Source organism: Nematolebias whitei, chromosome 13 (assembly GCF_014905685.2).
Source record: "Nematolebias whitei isolate Nwh7 chromosome 13, NemWhi1, whole genome shotgun sequence".
NCBI classification, from domain to species: domain Eukaryota; kingdom Metazoa; phylum Chordata; class Actinopteri; order Cyprinodontiformes; family Rivulidae; genus Nematolebias; species Nematolebias whitei.
Window position 1 is genome coordinate 4,135,410 of NC_056510.1, and position 18,461 is coordinate 4,153,870.

At 40.5% G+C, this 18,461-nt stretch overlaps 1 protein-coding gene across 1 annotated transcript in view; it reads right to left on the reverse strand.

Annotated features, from left to right (window-relative positions):
- Window positions 1-1,006: 1,006 nt before the first annotated feature.
- The window catches only part of sema5ba (sema domain, seven thrombospondin repeats (type 1 and type 1-like), transmembrane domain (TM) and short cytoplasmic domain, (semaphorin) 5Ba), a 141,924-nt gene continuing 124,469 nt past the window's right edge, over window positions 1,007-18,461 (reverse strand). Inside the window, exons 17-22 of the mRNA XM_037686244.1 lie at window positions 14,947-15,117; window positions 10,692-10,775; window positions 10,040-10,177; window positions 6,514-6,558; window positions 5,578-5,783; window positions 1,007-1,205 (exon numbers count right to left, since the gene is read on the reverse strand). Of these exons, the coding sequence (XP_037542172.1) occupies window positions 1,029-1,205; window positions 5,578-5,783; window positions 6,514-6,558; window positions 10,040-10,177; window positions 10,692-10,775; window positions 14,947-15,117 (821 nt within the window). The 3' untranslated portion in view covers window positions 1,007-1,028. The remainder of the gene's footprint in view (window positions 1,206-5,577; window positions 5,784-6,513; window positions 6,559-10,039; window positions 10,178-10,691; window positions 10,776-14,946; window positions 15,118-18,461) is intronic.

The following is an 18,461-nucleotide window of genomic DNA, read 5'->3' on the forward strand; positions in this document are numbered from 1 at the left end:
CCCTTTAAGTCTTTATTGTTCTTGGATAAAAAGAAACAGAAAAATATACAGAAATGGGAACAAATATCGCTCCTGTCATCTATTGCATACAGGCACCCATGGCATTCCCAATGTTCTTCCAACTCCGAACGTTCCCCACATTCCCGGCTTTGACCTCACGAGCGTGTCCTTCTCATCCAAAAGGCTCAGGACTTGGATCCAAAGCAGATTTAGTTCACGCATCTCTCCAGCTGAGGGTGATGTTGCTTATTGGGACTTTTCTCAAACAGCTCTACTAAAAAAAAAAAAAAAAAAAAAACTCAATCAACTTTCAAGTTCTTATCTTTTCTGTCATGTGAAGTAACGACAATGGAGGGAGCGCTTCCCCCGAACAGCTGAGCTGATATTGATCTGTAATTTATTTCATCATCGACTTCATTGAGTTTCCTCTTTTGTTGTTGTTCCCTTGCTCTGTGCTGCGTGGCAAGGACACGAGCACGTGCACACTTTGTTCTCCGGAACTGCTTTTGCCGTTGAGAGACTCGAGTTCATTGCCGGATAAGAATGTGGTTTGTAATGGAAAGGCATAAAATGGTGGCTTGGATTACATTTTCCTTTAGTTTGTGTTCACGTTTGTCTTTGCAACTTGACGTGATGAACCCACCACTGTTGCAAAAGTGATTACAACAATCCCCCCCAATGCAAGAACTTGCTTCGTTTTCCTCCCTTTGTTCTCCACATGACTCGACATAGATATGTCCGGGTACAATCCGATACAAACACCCCCCCAGCTGGTTGTACAGCTTCTCCAGGACACCAGCTTTGTTGTTCAGATCCATTTCTTTATGGAAAGTTCCCAAAAAGTTATCCTTGGAATCACAAACCTCATCATGCAGAAGAGACTATGGAAGCAGGGAGGTGATGGTGAGCAGAGAAACTTTGCCAAACACTGAAGAACATCTCAGTTCATGTTGGTCCAGTTTGGTCTCCATGGTACTGGAGTGCAGTTTGTTTGTGGCAGGAGCGGGGCGATGCTTGTGGACACGGTCTCAGCTGCTGTTGCTGTTGTTGTAGGTCCTGCACGGTGATGGGGAGGAGTTGGGCTGGTAGTCGAATTTGCCAAGTGGCGTAGGATAATAGGTAGTGGTGTAGACGTTTGTCTGCTGGAGCGGCGTCGGGTAGAAGTTGGATCTTTCGTCTGGAAGCAGGTTGTTTTTGTTCAGTGTCTGGAATGGCAAAGTAGAGAAGAAATAATCAAAAACCACTTCTCTCTAAAATAATATGTGTTTGATGCAACACATTACTTATTGAGTTATTTTAGACGGTACATGGATCAAACCTTAAAAACTGAGAAAAGTGTGTTTTCTTGAGAAAAAGAGGAATTTATATATTGTTTTAAAATGAACTGGGGAAAACAACTTTTACTGCTATTTTAACTCAGAACCCAGACAAGAACCTTGCTCAAGGGCCTGGGTGAAGGCAGGTGTGGGTGCTTCACCTTATCCCACCCACATTTTGATGTTATGGTCAGGGAATTTGAACCGTTGACCTCCGGATCACAGGCTCACCTTCTCTAACCTCTGTGCTACCACTACCACCCAATAAAAGTTACTATAATTCACCAAAATATGGAAAAGAAACATTGCGAACCAACGCTTACAGCAGGGTGTGATGAAATATTCTTTGTCAAAACCCATTGATGCTATTAGACATATCATATCTGCAACACATGAAACTACCTGAGACACCAGAGGTAATACCATCAACAAAAGGCTTTGGTTAAACCCCCAGACTGGAACCAGGTTTTTATAGATCCTCCTCACACTGGATGATGACATTGCTACAAAATCAAAAAATCAGACAGAACATGGATGGTTTTTACAAGGTCTTGTGGAGATCTTGGGGGTTCTCTATGTTAAAGTGTAATAAGTCCAGGAAGGTTGTGAGCCAGTGGAAATCTTGGTCCACGTGCACTGGTGTAGCTTGGCTGGCCTCAAGTCTTGGCTATGACTGGGATTGTGACAAGATCGTAGAAAGAACGTAGTGCAACGACCACATTGTGCAGGGGGTGTCAAACAGTTACAAAATGGGCTCAAAATTAAAACTAGTTTCAAACCAAGGGCTGATTTCAGACTCAGACACTGTACCTGACCACTTTTCTTGGTCGCAGTTTCCTCAACAAGAGTTTGATCAGTCTCGTTTGATGTTTTCTGTTGCTCTTTCCACAGCAAAATCAAAGATGCCTGAAAAACTGAATACTGAAACATTTTTGTTGGCCATCAAAGTGACATGAGAAGTTTATAATAAATAAGGTCTGCCCGGTTTGTAAGCTCAATGAGAAGCGATAAAAGTTTTTTATGTTTAAAACATCATTTTGGGGCCAAACAAGATGCTATCAAGGCCCTATTTGGTCCTAGGGCCTTGATTTTGACATGTGTGCCTTAGTATAATAGTGTGGCTAATGCCCGTTATTAAAAAAACTGCAAAAATCATCCTAATGAACTAATCAGTCTATACTGAATTGGTTCAAGTGCAAAGCTCTTCCTGTAAAAAAAGATCCAAACATCTGGAAACATGGAGCAATATAAAGATAAATTAGAGAAATTTAGATCGTCAAGCAAAGTTGTGCCATCCAGTTGTTGAAACTCAAAACACCCTGAGACCGAGGCTGGATTGGGAAGGAGTATTTAAAACCAATACACACCAAAGTAGCTAATTTAATTTGACTCTTGTAAATAATGCCCAATAATCTAATGTGGGATGAAAGGACTTACCTGTAGCTGTCCTGAAGAAAAACCAGTCCAAACCCCACATTTTATTTAATGCTATTGCAAAGTGTCTGGTAAAAGCCAACCATGGAGTACAACACTTTCTAGAGGAAGCATTAGACTAATGTAATGCATCTGAGCAGCTCGGAGGAAGCAGGCAGGAAGATAATCAGGTTAGAGTTGGTGAAATACACAAGCGGGGCAACATAAATTGGCCTGGAGAGTGGGGAACCTATTGCACAAAAGTGCTGTTGCATTACAGCAGCACATCCTGCAGATTCTGGCCACCCCCTGTGGTCATTAAAGCTAACGAGTTCAGGCTCTCAGCACCACGGTGGTTGTCAACACCGCGTCCACTGAACCACAACAATAAGCATGAGGTATCAGGAGGCTGCGACAGTCAAAACGTGCAAAATGGGAATATAATTTGGGCGAACCCTTTTACTGGCATGCTGGGGCTGATGGCCAAAGTTAAGATGAATTTGTAAACGCAGCGTCAGACACCTCATGTGTTTATGGGTTGGTGTGCTTTACTGCTTGTATTTTACAGGTCAACACACGGATACTTAAATACAATTTGCTTCAACCTGACTGAAGTCTTTCTATAACTGCATCACACCGATGAGCACCATCCGACGTATAATTAAACACAATTCCAATTATGTGAACGATACTGGAGTTTTTAAAATGGATACTCAGTGTGAACACAATACGTAGGCACAAGATTCTTATTGATGATAAAAGCACTGGATTTTATAACAGAGTACATTCATGAGAAGTTTATTAAATGTCACAGCATTCCAGTTTATTCCAAAGTGTCCACTTGTTGCTAAGATTTGACCTCTGAGGAGACCAGTTCATGTGTAGAAATGATGCTTCTTACTCCCAGAAACACTCTTTTACTATTTCAGCTAAATTAATTTTAGCACTGACACACTGGGATGAGTCTGTGCCTTCAGGGAAGTAGAATAATCTGCTGATATCGTTCAGTAGATCTGATCATCTGAATTCATTCAGATCTGATCTGATCATCTGAATAGAGTCAGTCCAGACACATCAAGTCACAACTTGTCTAGCTGAGCTAATCCAAGACTGAAACCGCCTCCACAAAACCTGAACGGGCTTCTCAGTCTGATGTGGCCAACACTCAGAAATGAAATAAATTTAACTGACTGATGAAGCCTTCTGGATGGAAGGTGAAACGTTTCAGCACAAAAAAAAAAAGAAACTGTCCAGATGACCTGATTGAAAATTGTTGGCTTGTATAACTGGATTATTGAGCATGGACTTTGTTGGTTTTGAACCAATTTGATATGACTGTCGACGAGGAAGAGGGCCGGCACCGGAGGAGGGGGCGTGCCAAAGACACCATCTTAGCACCAACATAACTGGTTTGTTCCACTTTGGAGTAAATAAACTGTTGTACTTGTTGGAGATGTGAGGGAGAAGGTGCCAATTTACATATTTTTTGGGATTGTCAAGCCATTCAGCAACACTGGTCCCAGATCCACGAACACTTGCAGAATGTTTTCTCATCTGATTTTCCTTAAACTTTTGAAAGCATATTTTTATGTAACATATCGGTGGACGATGTGAATTTTAATGATAAATTTGTTTTATACATTTTATTGGCTGCGAGTAAAAAGGCCCTCACAAGGAGATGGCTCAAAGCTGAACCACCAAGAACTGAAGACTGGTCTGATGTTGTGAAAGAGATCTATACTCTGGAAAAACTGTCATTTTCATTTTCTGAGACACTTTCTATAAAATCTGGTCAAAGTGGACGGAATACGTCAAGCCTGTTAGGTCTGATTTTCTATACATCTTGCTGTCACATAGGTTGGTGCAGTAATTTGATTAGCAGTATCAATGAAGTGATTGTATTTTGGCTACCCCGCCACCCCCACTCAAGTTTTTGTTTGTTGTGTTTAGGGAAAAAAATAATTAAAACAGGAAAGCAAGAGTAATGTAATATAATTATGTTATTTTAATATAACGTGTGCTTTCTCAATAAAAAGGTTAATATATTTAAAAAAAACTGGTTTGTGGAGTAAGCTGTTTGGGGGAAGAATCAGTTTTGTTGTGTTTCCTTGACTGATGAAGCCTTCTGGATGGAAGGTGAAACGTTTCAGCACAAAAAAAAAAAAGAAACTATCCAGTTGACCTGATTGAAAATTGTTGGATTGTATAACTGGATTATTGAGCATGGACTTTGTTGGTTAAATTTAAATAAGGACACCAAAGCCCATGCTCAATAATCCAGGTATAAAATCCACCAATGTTCAGTCACAGGCAGTAAATTCTGCCCACAGGGATCACATCTTGGTACACCTGCAGTCTGACTGACAGGAAGACGGCAAAGCGTGGTGAGAAAGGCGGAGCGACTGTTGGGGCTTCGCTGCCCTCCATAAACACAGAAACAGTTCAAGCAGAAACCTCCAGCATTGATCAGTTTTCTGCTGATCCAAAAATAACCTGACCCCACACCACTTTTTTCAGTGGAAATGACCATTTCGTTTAAAACAACGTAAAAGTTTGAAAACAGCGTTTGAATGAACCACTATGAACATTTTGAGACTTAAGTTTTAAGTTGTTTTAAGACGGTTGAAATTTAGGCCTTTATAGGTTTTCAATATGGTTAGGCATAGGAAGACTAATCTTAGGTTAACTATTGGTAAAATTTATCGATTCCACAGAACCCCAGTTCAGAAGTTTAACTATTACTTTAAGACGTAATGCTGGACCACTTGAGCAACATCAAGCCAACAGATCTTTGTGATTAATTTTACACAGAGTTAAAAATACTTCTCTTCTTTTGTGGAAGACGTACCTTAAACTCCATGGGTGTGTACTTCTCGTTCTTTGGTGTGGTGTTGCCCTTGTAGTTGAGGTGGTTGGGGGTGGTGGGATGGATGATGGCGGACTCTTGCGAGGGCTTGTGGAAACGTTGACAGTACACGTAAACTAGGAAGGACAGCAGCCCCGCCCCGAGGAAACAGGAAACGCCGGTAGCAATTAGGTGGATGGAGGTGAATGCTGGAAAATAAAGAAGACACGGATTATTTGTAAAGACTCAGTCAATATTTAATCATGTTTAAAATATTTCACAGCTCGGTACATTTACTCTGCTGAACTTGAGTCACTCTACACAGATCACGTCGTTCAATGAGTCCAGGGGGATTTCCAAAAGATGGAAGAATGGTTGTTGGTTGGACAGAATATTTTTGACCTTATTGATTTTGAGCTCTTAATATTTGGGTGCACTGACGGAAACTGGTTTTGAGCGTTGTAATTGGTTGAGTCAGGTCCTCTGGATGGATTCTTCTCGTTGAAACGTTTCGACTTTTATCCAAAAGACTTCTTCAGTCTGAGGAGCTTCAATAAACTCAGGGCACTAACGATCCACTGTTAGGCTGATGGTCCTTCTTTATCATGTGAACAGATAGTTGTGTTTGTCACCGGCAAACTGGTTGATCCACTATGAGAAGTTGATAATTATAAGACTGAGTTTGTTGCAGCTCCTCAAACAGCAAAATGGACTCGTTTCCCTTTTAACAATGTCTGCAGTACATAAAACAAAAAGCATCTTCTTCCTCTTTCTAACCAGTTGTTGAAATTGTGCACAGAGTGAAATAACAAACGTGGAAATGCACATTTAATGCATGAAAACAGACTTTGTGTTCCTGACATCTGTGGAAACACACAGGGACAAAACAAACGGCAACGTGCAGACAGGCGAAGCTCAGGCAGCTGTTAATCCACTTACCTCCACACTGCTGGTCCTTATCAAAACCAGATGCAGGGAGAATGACTGCAGAGAGGAGAGGAACACAAGTCAGACACACACATGCATGCACGCACACACACACACACAGACATATACTGTACGTGCACACAACATCCCCTGCCGCCCTCCTCTGGAGACACAGCGACCAACTGAGACATCAGGGGAGTCGACACATGCAGAAACAAAAACAGTCAATGAGATACTGGAATGATGGTCCCCAGATATCATTTCTAATTTATTAAATTACTGAAACAAGTTTCAACAAAAATATGAACAGTTGAGCGAAAATTCCTCCATGTTTTGCTCCATCAGACCAGCAGTCATAAAAAAGGACAAACTAATTTACATGTACAAACGTCTGGTTTCTCTGCTCCTCGCTTCGGTTGCAAAATGCAAAGGGTTCAAACGTGTGCACGTGCCTGTGTGTGCGTCAACACTTTAAATTGTAATGCCACAGTTCCCGATTAATTTTGTTTGCTAATTCTTTATAGCTCTTGCCATCCTTAGAGCTGCCTCCCCTCTGCAGACTTCAACAAATCCATCCATCGCTTCGTTGAAGTTGGCGAGAAAATTAGATGTGATTTGTTGAGGCGACATCTCATTAATATTAATCGTCTTTGACTCGTTAGGGATTCTGAGGCTGGAGTGGCTCATACTGGCAGGTCATGAGAGATCATTCCAGGAGAAACTTTCTGAGATTCACATCAGCACAACCTGGTGCACCAAGGGCCGACACAACGAACGGCTGACATTCACTTCACATGGATTTAATTAGGAGTTGATAACAGATACAGATGAGTCTGGCACACACGTATATGTGCTTGTGTTTATGATTGTGAGGATGATAGTGATAAACCTGAGCAACTGTGACATGTTTGGGAATGACAGACACTGTGGGTTAAGAGACCAAGCTTTTAAATTGATCATTGTGAAGCTGAACAAGATGAAAAAAAGCAATAGTTCTTTTGATCTTATAGTACAATTTTGATAAGATTTAACATTTGTTTCTACACATTCTGGTATCCTGAAGCATGCTCAATAATCCAGGTAGAAAAATCTAAAAAAAGTTAAGTCTGGTCCTCTGGATGGGTTCAAGCTGAACACAGCTCCTCAGACTGAAGAAGTCTTTCGGATGAAAGACGAAACATTTCTACAATTGTTTTTTTGTTTTTTGAACCCGTCCAGAGGATCTGACTTAACTTTTTTTAGATACAAATTCTGGTATTATTAATAATAATTTTAAAAAGGAACCAAAACTCAGAAAAAACAATAGGGCCGCCCGCCGCCCAGTACTCTACTAAATATTGGAGAAAAGTATTTCGTTTTATCTCACTTACTCAAAAGGAGCCACACTCGACGACAGGAGAAGATTTTTAACCGGTACTTACTTGCAAGGACAGATTTTCAGGACAGGTTACTCAGGTATACAGGAAGTACACGCGTGAAGCCCAGTCACAAGAATCTGCCACGAGCCGTGTGTGCAGCTTGTTTTTACACTCACATCAGTTCAGCCGAGCTCAGAAACCTGAGGCGTCCTTGGAGCAACAGCTGCACGGAGCAGCCTCACCCAGCTCCTCATCCAGCTTTCTACTAACCATAGGTATCGCAACAATTATATGTGAAGGGGACCTGTCGCCCCTGCATTGAAAAAATATGCAATCGGAACCCCCCACATTTACCAAGAAATATTAGTTCACCCAGCGCTGTTTCTATTTCTTCATGAACAAATCCATTCCACTTGATTAATAGAAGAATACTCAAACCACTAAAAATCCACTCCGGGTTTTCCTGGTTAACTCCAACAACTCCACACCACACAGTGTTTCCCCGAGGTCATCCGCCTTGGCAGGGCGCTCATGGGGGGAGGAGAGGAAGATACCTCTGTTTTGCATGCTAGTTTAGCACCGTTAATGTTGGCAGTTGTTGACGGGGGTGGAGGCTAGGATGCTTGAAAGAAGCGGTGCAAGCTCTAGTCACACAAGGAGAGCTGTTGGTCAGGCTACTTCTTGTTGTGTTGTGTCCTCTAAAACAGTTATTGAATCAAGTGTTTACAAGTGTAGGTGAATGTAGATGTTTAACAACCTGTTAAAATACAGCAGAATGCAGGAAATGGCATCTGCTTTATTTAAAATTATCTGGGGGAAGAACCACCGTCCACCCCCACACCAGTGTGCGTGTCCCCCACATTACAGATACTTCTGATGCCAATGTTACTGACCCAAACATATGGTTCATGGGCAGAGTTAGCATTCTCAGCCATATTAGTTAAAAACATCCAAAAATTCCCCTACACAAAGACTAACATCAAACTCTTATAGAAGTCCTACCAACAACGCCAATTTATTATAAAGAAAATGCAGAGCAGAAAATCCCATGAATTAGGACAATCTCAACTGTCAGAACTGCATGTCCTCTGGGAGAGAGGGCAGTGGGACGTGGCATCAGAATGTGATCGGACACGAACTCAACGTGATAAAACTGCCATTCTAGTGAAAACAGGTCATCAAATCTTATTTTCTCATTACAGATACTGAACACTAAAATTTATTTATTTATTCTTTTCTGTTGCTCCACTCCTATACAAAGTCTCAGATAATAATCAACAATCATTAGAATGACAAAATACCAGTCTCTGCTTGAATCTGCCTCTTTGGCCTGAATTAATTTTAGTAAATAGAACCATATGGCACATTATGCACCCATCGACAAACTATTATAACGTAATACAGCGAACTGTAGCAATGGCCTGGACAAGCAAAGACCTTGTATAATCTTTGACCTTGATTTCTAACCTTGACCTCAGATCTAGGGTTGGGAAAAATGCAACTTCTCATCACCTCTTGAAGCTGGGGAGATGAGAAGTGTACGTGACACTCCGTCTAGTGATGATGCATGTGTGCGTCAAGTTTCATTAAATATTACTGAGCAGATCAGAAGTTACAGGCTGCAAAAATCTCGTTTTAACTTTGACCTTGATTTGTGACCTTAACCTTGGAGCTGGGGTGATGACGACACTCCGCCTGATGATGACGCAAATGTGCATGAAGTTTTGTCAAATTATCTTGAGATATTTGTAGAGTATACCAAGTCTGCTGATTAAAAAATCTTAAATATTTTGACTTGGGAATTGAATAAAATCATATTATTGCAAATGTATTCATTATTTATTACAAATGTGAATCACTCTACTCCCGTTTTGCCAACAACTTGAAATAGAGAAAATGTGGCTCATTCTGCAACAACAAACATCTTAACCCCAGGAACAGAAAGCATTTGAGCACTCCTGTGAAAATCCTTGCTTGTGATTTTCCTCATTCAGTTTTTGGCGACAAAAGTGGAAATCAAATCAAGATAAAAGCTTGCAGAGCGTTTTGTAACATTCAGGGACACAGAAAGAATTGTACAAGAGAGCTTTCCCTCATTCTGCCTCTGAACAGCCAATCTCATTCTTTTATAACAGCACCGAAGGGGGCTGAGTGGTGCGTCGGAAAGCTGACCAACTCACCAGGTATTTCATTGCAGTCTCTGCGCTGAGTGGCGTTCCCCACACAGGGGCTGCTGCCCTGAGCGCCGCAAACCCGACTCCTCGTTTGGAAGCCTGAGTCATCACAGGTGGACCACAGAGACCAGGCCATCCAGCCACCTGAATAGAAAAAGTAGACAAATCAAACAAACTCATCCAACCACAGGCACCACGTTAAGCTGAGAAGGACCTGGAAACAGTCATGCCCACCCAAGCTGTTGCCACCTGCCCCAGTAACCTCACTGGCCAGCCAAGCAGTCCAAACACACCAAGAAGCATTTGTGATGTCAACAAGATTGCAAAAGCAAACCCAAAAAGTTTGTTTAGTGCATAGCTGAGATATTTGTCTCCCGAGCCAGGCTTTTGGACCGTTTCCTCGCAGCAGGCTACCAGGCAGTCAACAAAAGCTCCTACCCCAGAGGAAGAAAGGAAATCCAACTCTCAGCTCCTTCTTTTGAACTAGACACTCTCTGCACTCCTCCAGCCCACATTCAAGACCACTGGAGTGGAGGGAGTGCACAGCACTGCACCGAAAGTCTAAAGAAAAGAGCCGGTTTGTTACTCGGCGTGATCTCAAGCGTGCAGATTTTGGCAGAGAGGAGCTCGGCGAAGGAAGACGACGGGCCCCCGTTACCTTTCATATCTGTTCCAAGATCACCAAGATCTCCAAGCAGCTGTTTTGTCTCCAACGTCTGTTCCCTTCTTTCTGCGTGAACGTCTAAACGAACAAACTCAAACGTTTCAACGCTCTTGTATCACAACAGCCCTCTTTGATTGCCTTCATTTTTGTCATCCAGTTAACCTACTTTCTCATCCCCCGGTACAGGACGAGACGTTAATCAAATGACCTCCAACAGAAGCGTCATATTTCGCTGTGATTGACAGCCAGACTGCCTCTAATTACACATGCAAAGAAGGGTTTGCACCAAGAGGACCCCGATAGATCATTAATGTCGTGCACATCAATATCCGAACAGACAAGGAGACAGCTTGGGACTGATGCAGGGTTAACCGGATGTGTTGGTTCGCGTCAAACAGGAAAACATTAACTTGATTTAGAGAAGGATGATTAATGTCTGGTGTGGGGAGATGGGGGGGGGGGGGGGTGGGGATTGGGGGGGGGGCACAAAGCCATTAAGTGCCTTTTGTAATTACCAGAGAGGCTGACTGTATATGTTGCTCTGTGAATGACAGAGTGAGTGATTCAAAATGAAAAGAGGGGACAGCTCAGTAGAAAACAGCCTTTTAATTCAGGCAATCTGCAGGAATTGCAAACCACATCTCACTGTGCCGTGACTACCGGAGACGAGTTGGCAACTGAAAATGGTCGGTAACATTTTAAGAAAACGAGAAAAGCCTCAGTTGTAGTCTTACAGATTTCTGGGTGTTCGTAATCCAAACAGAGAGTGATATGACCATTTTTTAAAACAACCTAATTTTGCATGCACGGCTTGCATAACATCATTGTAGGCATCACACATTATTTTATTTTCCATCTCTGTCCACATTGTACCCGCCTTGGTCCATTTTGTACCCACCTTGACAGCAAAATTTGGACCAGATTTTAAATAAATAATACTTATCATCCATGCAGAATGGTTTTATGACCTGGACATTCAGGACTTTGATGTTTTCTGTCATGGAAGCTAAACATCAACACACAGCTCCAGAATTATTGAAATTAAAGTGAGAAAGATTCAGGACAGGTTTGAAACACCTGTGGCAACTTTGCAACTATTTAAATAAAAAAATGTGTTTAAATTTCAAGCAATGAGACCACAAGCCTTTGCAGAACACAAAAGGGATTTGAGAACCACCCACTGGCATTTAGTAAAACTGGGCACCGTAAATATGTCTTCCATATTTTGAGTTTAAAACCTTGCATTGCTTGCACGTAGAAGCTGGTTCTGATACAATATAATGGCTTCCCTAAATTGGGTCTTGATGGCTCCAATTGTCAACAACAAGTAAAAGTGGGAACTTTCAATCGAGTGGCGGGCGGGGAATTTTACACCTGAGCCTTCAGTGGTGTCCTGCCTGGATGTATCTACCTCTGAGTACTGTCATTATGACGTCACAGCTACATAAACCATCAATAGCACACAGAAACATGGAATAATTATAATATGCTGCTGCATCACAGGTTTATTTTTTCATTCAACCTCTATTTATACAGGTTAATCCCATTGAGCCTCGGGGACTCATTTACAAGAGAGACCTGACCCTCGTGTAATGAGAATGAACGCCAAAACAAGAAACCCAAACAACACAACTAAACTTTAAAAAAAAAAGTCTCAACAAAACGAATGTACCCCAAACATATTTACCAAGAGCATCAATATATAATAAATTGACCAAATTACGAAACATTAGAATAAAATGCATTTTACTCCAAAACTTTTGATTACCTGCACACAAACTCCCCTCCTTTCTTTCCTCAGAGTTCAGTTCCTCTGTCCTACAGGTCGTCGTGGCATTTCCGTCTCAACGATAAGTCCGTTACTTTAAATTAAATAAATTAAATGGAAGCTAACGCTGAAAGTCGAGTCTGCTCTGTCGTGTTTCTGGCTCAAGTTTTAATTTGCTTGGACCCGTTTCCACCGTGACTCCACCACAAATAAGTGGCAGAAGATGGATGGATCTCATTTTAACTTATCAACATCAGTCTGGAACAATGCCATCAAGGTTTACTGATAAGAAAAGGGGAACACTGATTCTTCATAGATCTTGACAACAACGGTAATTTTATGATTTTTGTGACTGCAGCTGTGTGAACGCTCACACACACACGCAGTTATTACATTTTGATGCCTGCCTATGTGCAGTGTGAGGCAGAACCAATCGTTTTCTTTCTGTGCTTAGAGCGCACAAACAAAATTCAATTTTTCTCAACAGTGAGCTCAGTGAAGGCAACAAACTTTATCCAATACGCAGCTTGCAAACAGAACTGGAGGAAAGTAAAACTACATAAAATACACACAAAACATTGTAGGTGCATGAACAGGCATCCTCAGTGAGCTTTCATGACAGAACTGAACTGGGACACAGCAAAAATATCTGTTACAACCAAAGAACGATTGTGTGAAAATAACTGTTTTTAGTTAATTATATATATATATATATATATATATATATATATGTATTTATTTTTGTTTAGTTTTTTGAGCATTTCATATAATTTACTGCGGTGCTCTATAGCAGCACAGTGGGACGGCAAGTTTTTTCTCAGCATGAAAATGTTCCCGCTCATTTATCAAAGAACAAGTCTATTCATTAGGAAAAGATAAACAACGACCACCGTAATTTCCTGACTATTGAGCGCACCCAGATATAAGCTTTGCCCACTAAATAATAATTTAAAAAATAACAATACTGTTGTTCATATAAATGCCACACTTAGCCGCAGGTGTCCACGCTGTAACATGAAATATTTACACAGATTAATTTTATTTTTATGTTTAATTAAATACGTACCAGTAATATACACAGATACATACGGTAAATGTATTTTTCTTAACACCGGTAACACGGCTGGTTTTAAAAAAAATACAGTAGCCTACCAGGAAGTCGTTGATCGCTATTTTCATCGTCCTCCTACGCAAGCTTGTGCTGTCCTCCATTACACAGCTGCCTTTAAAAACAGGAATTACCCCCCTCCCTAGGAGCACAACGGGGAGGGGACCTCCCCTTCTCCTTTCATTGGTCCACTGTGACCTGATTGGTAATTTCATTGGTCAGATTTTATTTTATTTTATTTATCTCCATTTATACAGGTAGTCAGTGTTGCCAGATTGGGCGGTTTTCATTCTGATTTTGCGGGTAAAAATTGCTTTGGGCGGGTGGGGATATTTTGGGCGGATTTGGAGTCAGATCGGCGGTTTTTGAGTTAACCTATTAAACACGTTTCAAACAATCATTCATTATTATTTCATAGCAAAGCTCCCCTGACCTTTCTCCATCTGCCAGGGCGTTCACAACAGAGAACTGGTGAGGCAGTTTTTGTAGACGCCTCATTGAGGGGGCTGACCCGTTGCAGCCGTACGTCGGAGAGGCCGCCATATTGGATGTGGCAGAACGGCCGGTCAACTGACAGAAGGAAATGGACTGAAGTTCATACAGCACCGTTTTACAAAGTGTTTTATATTGATGCCTGTCATTCACACACACTAATACATGTGGAAAACAAACAGGCACCAAAGACAACATTTATAACTTTTAAAGTGATTATTAAAAATGCTTACTCCTTAAATGTTTAGGTTAAAGGTAAGCACCAAATCTACATGTATTATTTTGAGTGTTTACAAATGTGTGCAACATTATTACTATAGTGATAAATATAGAAATATTCATATTTAACATTTAATATGTTTCTATTATAACCAGATCCTGAAATGTGACATTTTTTTCTGAATGATGAGAACAAACGTTCACATTTGACTGATTTTTATTAATCACATCGATGAACATATAAACACCAATTTTATCTTTACAGGAGGTGGGGGTATTGTGTGTGTGTTCAAACAGTGAATATAATATAATGATTGGGTGGGTTTTTGTGCGATGGGGCAGTTTTTAACAGACTTTTGGGCTGGAAAACCTCAACTCTATCTGGCAACACTGCAGGTAGTCGCATGTAGTCATGAGGCCCCACCCCTCAAGAGAGACGTGTATTGGGCAGCTATGTGAGCGCCCGGGTGTGTTCAGGCTAAATGTTTTGGCAGCATGAAGCTAGTTAGCTCGTCAAAAAAAAGTCCATAATTTTGCTGCACCGTTGTATAAGCTGCAGAGTTCAAAGCGTGTGAAAAAAGTTGTGGCTTATAATCCAGAAATTACGGTAATTTGACCAACAAGGCAGTACAGAAGTGATATGGCAAACGATGTGACCTTACCGTCACATGGGTGTGTGTTACACAAGGCCTCCTCGGTGTGAAGACCTATGCAAATGTCTCCTCCATTGGCAGGTGGGGGGCTGTTACAGGAGCGTGTCCGCTGGTAGTGACCGCCACCGCAGCCCACTGAGCACTGAGACCAGGGTGACCAGCAGGACCATGCGCCTTTCACTGTAACACACACAGTCGCATTACTGCACACTGGCTTCATGTCAAACAATAATGTTTAAAGGTCACTTTATTCTGAAAAGCTAATGAAACCCTGTCAAGGGAAGCCTGGATTCATCTAGAAGACGTCGCAAATTAAAACAAAAGCGTTCAAAAGTAACGCTTTTAAAATACTTGTTTAAACTTCCCTCTCAGAAAGTAATAAATAGATGCACCTTTACAACTGAAAACATTTGTATTTAATCTAATTCAAAATGACTACCACAGCTTATCAACATTAAATACAAAAATTGGCTATAACCCACTCACTTTTACAGATGTGGAGCTAAGACTTGGCATGGTAGTGACCAAGAGTCATCCTCAACAAATACTCTGAGCACACAGTTCACGCAAATATTTGTTTAAAACTTTTGCATACAAGGCAGCACGCGAGGAACGATAGTTTGATTTATTCGTGACTTTATGTGTTGATTTTGCTTTCAGGAAGAAAAAATATAATTTATCGTGTCATATCGCTTTACTTTGTTTATATTTTATGTAACCGTACAGTAGGCTACTAAACAATAAAGTTTAAAAACTTTTAAAAACTGAACTTCAGCTGATTTCAAGTTTAACAGATCTTCAAATTTACCGTTGTATATTTGGATTTAATTAAAATTTGGGACTTTATATAAATAAAAAAAAATTAAAAAAATCAGTGTGATAAATAAAACACACAACCAAAAGGAAATGAAATACAGCAGCTGTTCATAAATAAAATAATTTGAAATGACACATGCACAAACAGAAACAATAAAACAGAAAAACGATAAATAGAGATAGTCAAAATTAAAATACTAGAATTAATTTCTTATTCATTTCTCTCTCTGTCCTTATAAGTCCAGGCACTATGTTATTTTTACTGTATATGTATATTATATTATTATATGTATATTCTCTTATATTTTACATTCTGTTATAGGGGACTGCCAGATTCTGCAGTACTGTAGAATGGCAGCCACATATTATTATCCACCTGACGTAGGATTTCTTAACTTTATTTGTATCTTAACTCTTCCGTCAACTTTAATGCGGCCTGAACTGCAACATGTAGCTCCACATATGTTATATCAGAAAGACCAGATCGGCGCCATGATGTGTGCTTTTACTTTTATTGGCATTTCAAGTTACCATGGCGAAGACGCCATTTTTTCCCCATACAAAACACCTGGCAGAACACTTCTCACATTAAGTACTGACTTCGAGTGGCGAGAAAACGTAGAAAGTCACTGTTGTATTTGTTTGAAACCCACAGAAAAATTAAATGTATCTAGAACTGATTAGCATTTAGAGCCATTTTGATTCAAGATGGCTGCCATAGCTACCTCAGCAAACACAACATTGACTATAACAGCCATTATTTGAGATATTGAGCAGAAATTTAGTATGGCTGTAGCTGAGAGTGAGTTGTTATACAATCCTAATGCAAATCAAATATCCAAGATGGCCGCCTTAGCTATAATGGAAAATATATGGTAACTCAGCCCTTTTTAGAGCTATTCAGCTGAAATTTGATGTGTTGGCACCTGAGAACAATACCCATTAAATAATGAATTCAAATTTAAAAATTCAAGATGGCAACCAAAGCTACATTTAAATGGCTTTAACTCAGCTATTTTTAACACATAGAGCTAAAACTCAATGAGGTTATAGCTGAGAATGTTCATCTTATACTGAATCCAAATCCAAAATCCAAGATGGCCACTTTAGCTACATGAAAAAAAGACTAACTCATTGATTTCCTTGCCATATTGAGTTGAAATTTGGGACAGTGGTAGAGGAGCGCAAACCCCAACACAGTACTGTCAAATCAAAGTTTCTCCAGGAACTTCCTAGTTTTTATACCTTGTGTGATTCATTGTGTATGTTTCTTTGTATTGAAACTCTGGCACAACAATTTCCTGCAAGATCAATAAAGGTCTATCTTATCTTATATCTTATCTTACTGTGCGCTCTGAATGGGCCGCAGCTCTGCATGTAAAAATACAAGAAGAAACACCTGCAGGATGACTTCTATTTGTTGATGAATGTTTGAGTCATGTGCAAACCTCAATAACAAGGTTTGATGGATGAAAACCAAAATCTTGCATTACATTCCAAATCAAAGAAAATCCAGAAACAAACAAAAATTAATAAACCAAAGGAAACTACGGTTTGATTTTCGCTTTGTTAGCTTGCACATAGTTTTTAATTTTTTTGTTTTATTATAAATGCAGGTATATTAAAGCCCAGCCGTCTGTGTTCTGTGCTAGTTTACTGATGATATCGCCTCTTCCTTGCTGTGTCCTGCACCGGTGTATTCTTCCTACACATACAGGGACTTTTAATATTTCATCTGATCCATCAGAAGAGTGTGACTGACTAACTGACTGGCTGATGTCTGTCTGATTGGAGGAGGCAGGCAGTGTTGCCAGGTAACATCACAGTGCAGCAGAAAGCTGCTTTAGCAGACTGGAAAAGTGTGACAGAGTAAAGCAGGCAGTGACCACTTAACGCTGGCTCTCACAGCCCGCCACAGCGCTGCCTGTATGATGTCATCACTAACCGGCTGTTTATTCAACCGACTGGCTGACTTATGGAGCTTGCTGACGACACGACTGACAGCGTTTTTATAACTAGTTGCTCTGTTTTGTTTAAATCAACAAAAGTTTGAAGTTAAAAATGTTTGTTGACTGGGATCAGCATGCTGAGCTGCTTCACTCACACAAAAGACGCACGGTGAATTAGCTGAACCAAACCTTAAACCAGAGCTGGGCAGTAACTGGTCCAATCTTAGAGCATTTTTGCACATTCCAAGTTCTGCAAAGCACTTTACAACATTCACACACTCACTCGTGCACTGCTCGTACACAATTATGAGTGAACGATACGTGTGTCATGATCAAACTTTAGAAATGATGTCATACTCCAGCCCTGACAAAGTCATCTTTTTTAGTGCTAATAAACTGGGCTAAGTCGTATTGTCCCAAGTTAGCATAAAGGCTAAATTAGCATACGATGAAAACCTACAACAACAAACAAACAAAAACGTATCGTTATGATAATTTTATTTTAGAATCTATGTGATGCATTTCCTTTTTGAGGCAGGAAAGGTACCCGTCATAACGTTTCCTTTTTTCTTTGTGTGAATTTTTTTCTCCCAGAACAGAAAAAAAACAGGAAAATAAATTTTTTTTTACAATATGTCTGCAGCCAAATAGACAGACAGACTGTCAGTCAGACAAACAGTAAACCAGTCAGTCAGACAGACAGTGAGTCAGTCAGTCAGACAGTGAGTCAGTTAGTCAGACAGACAGTGAGTCAGTCAG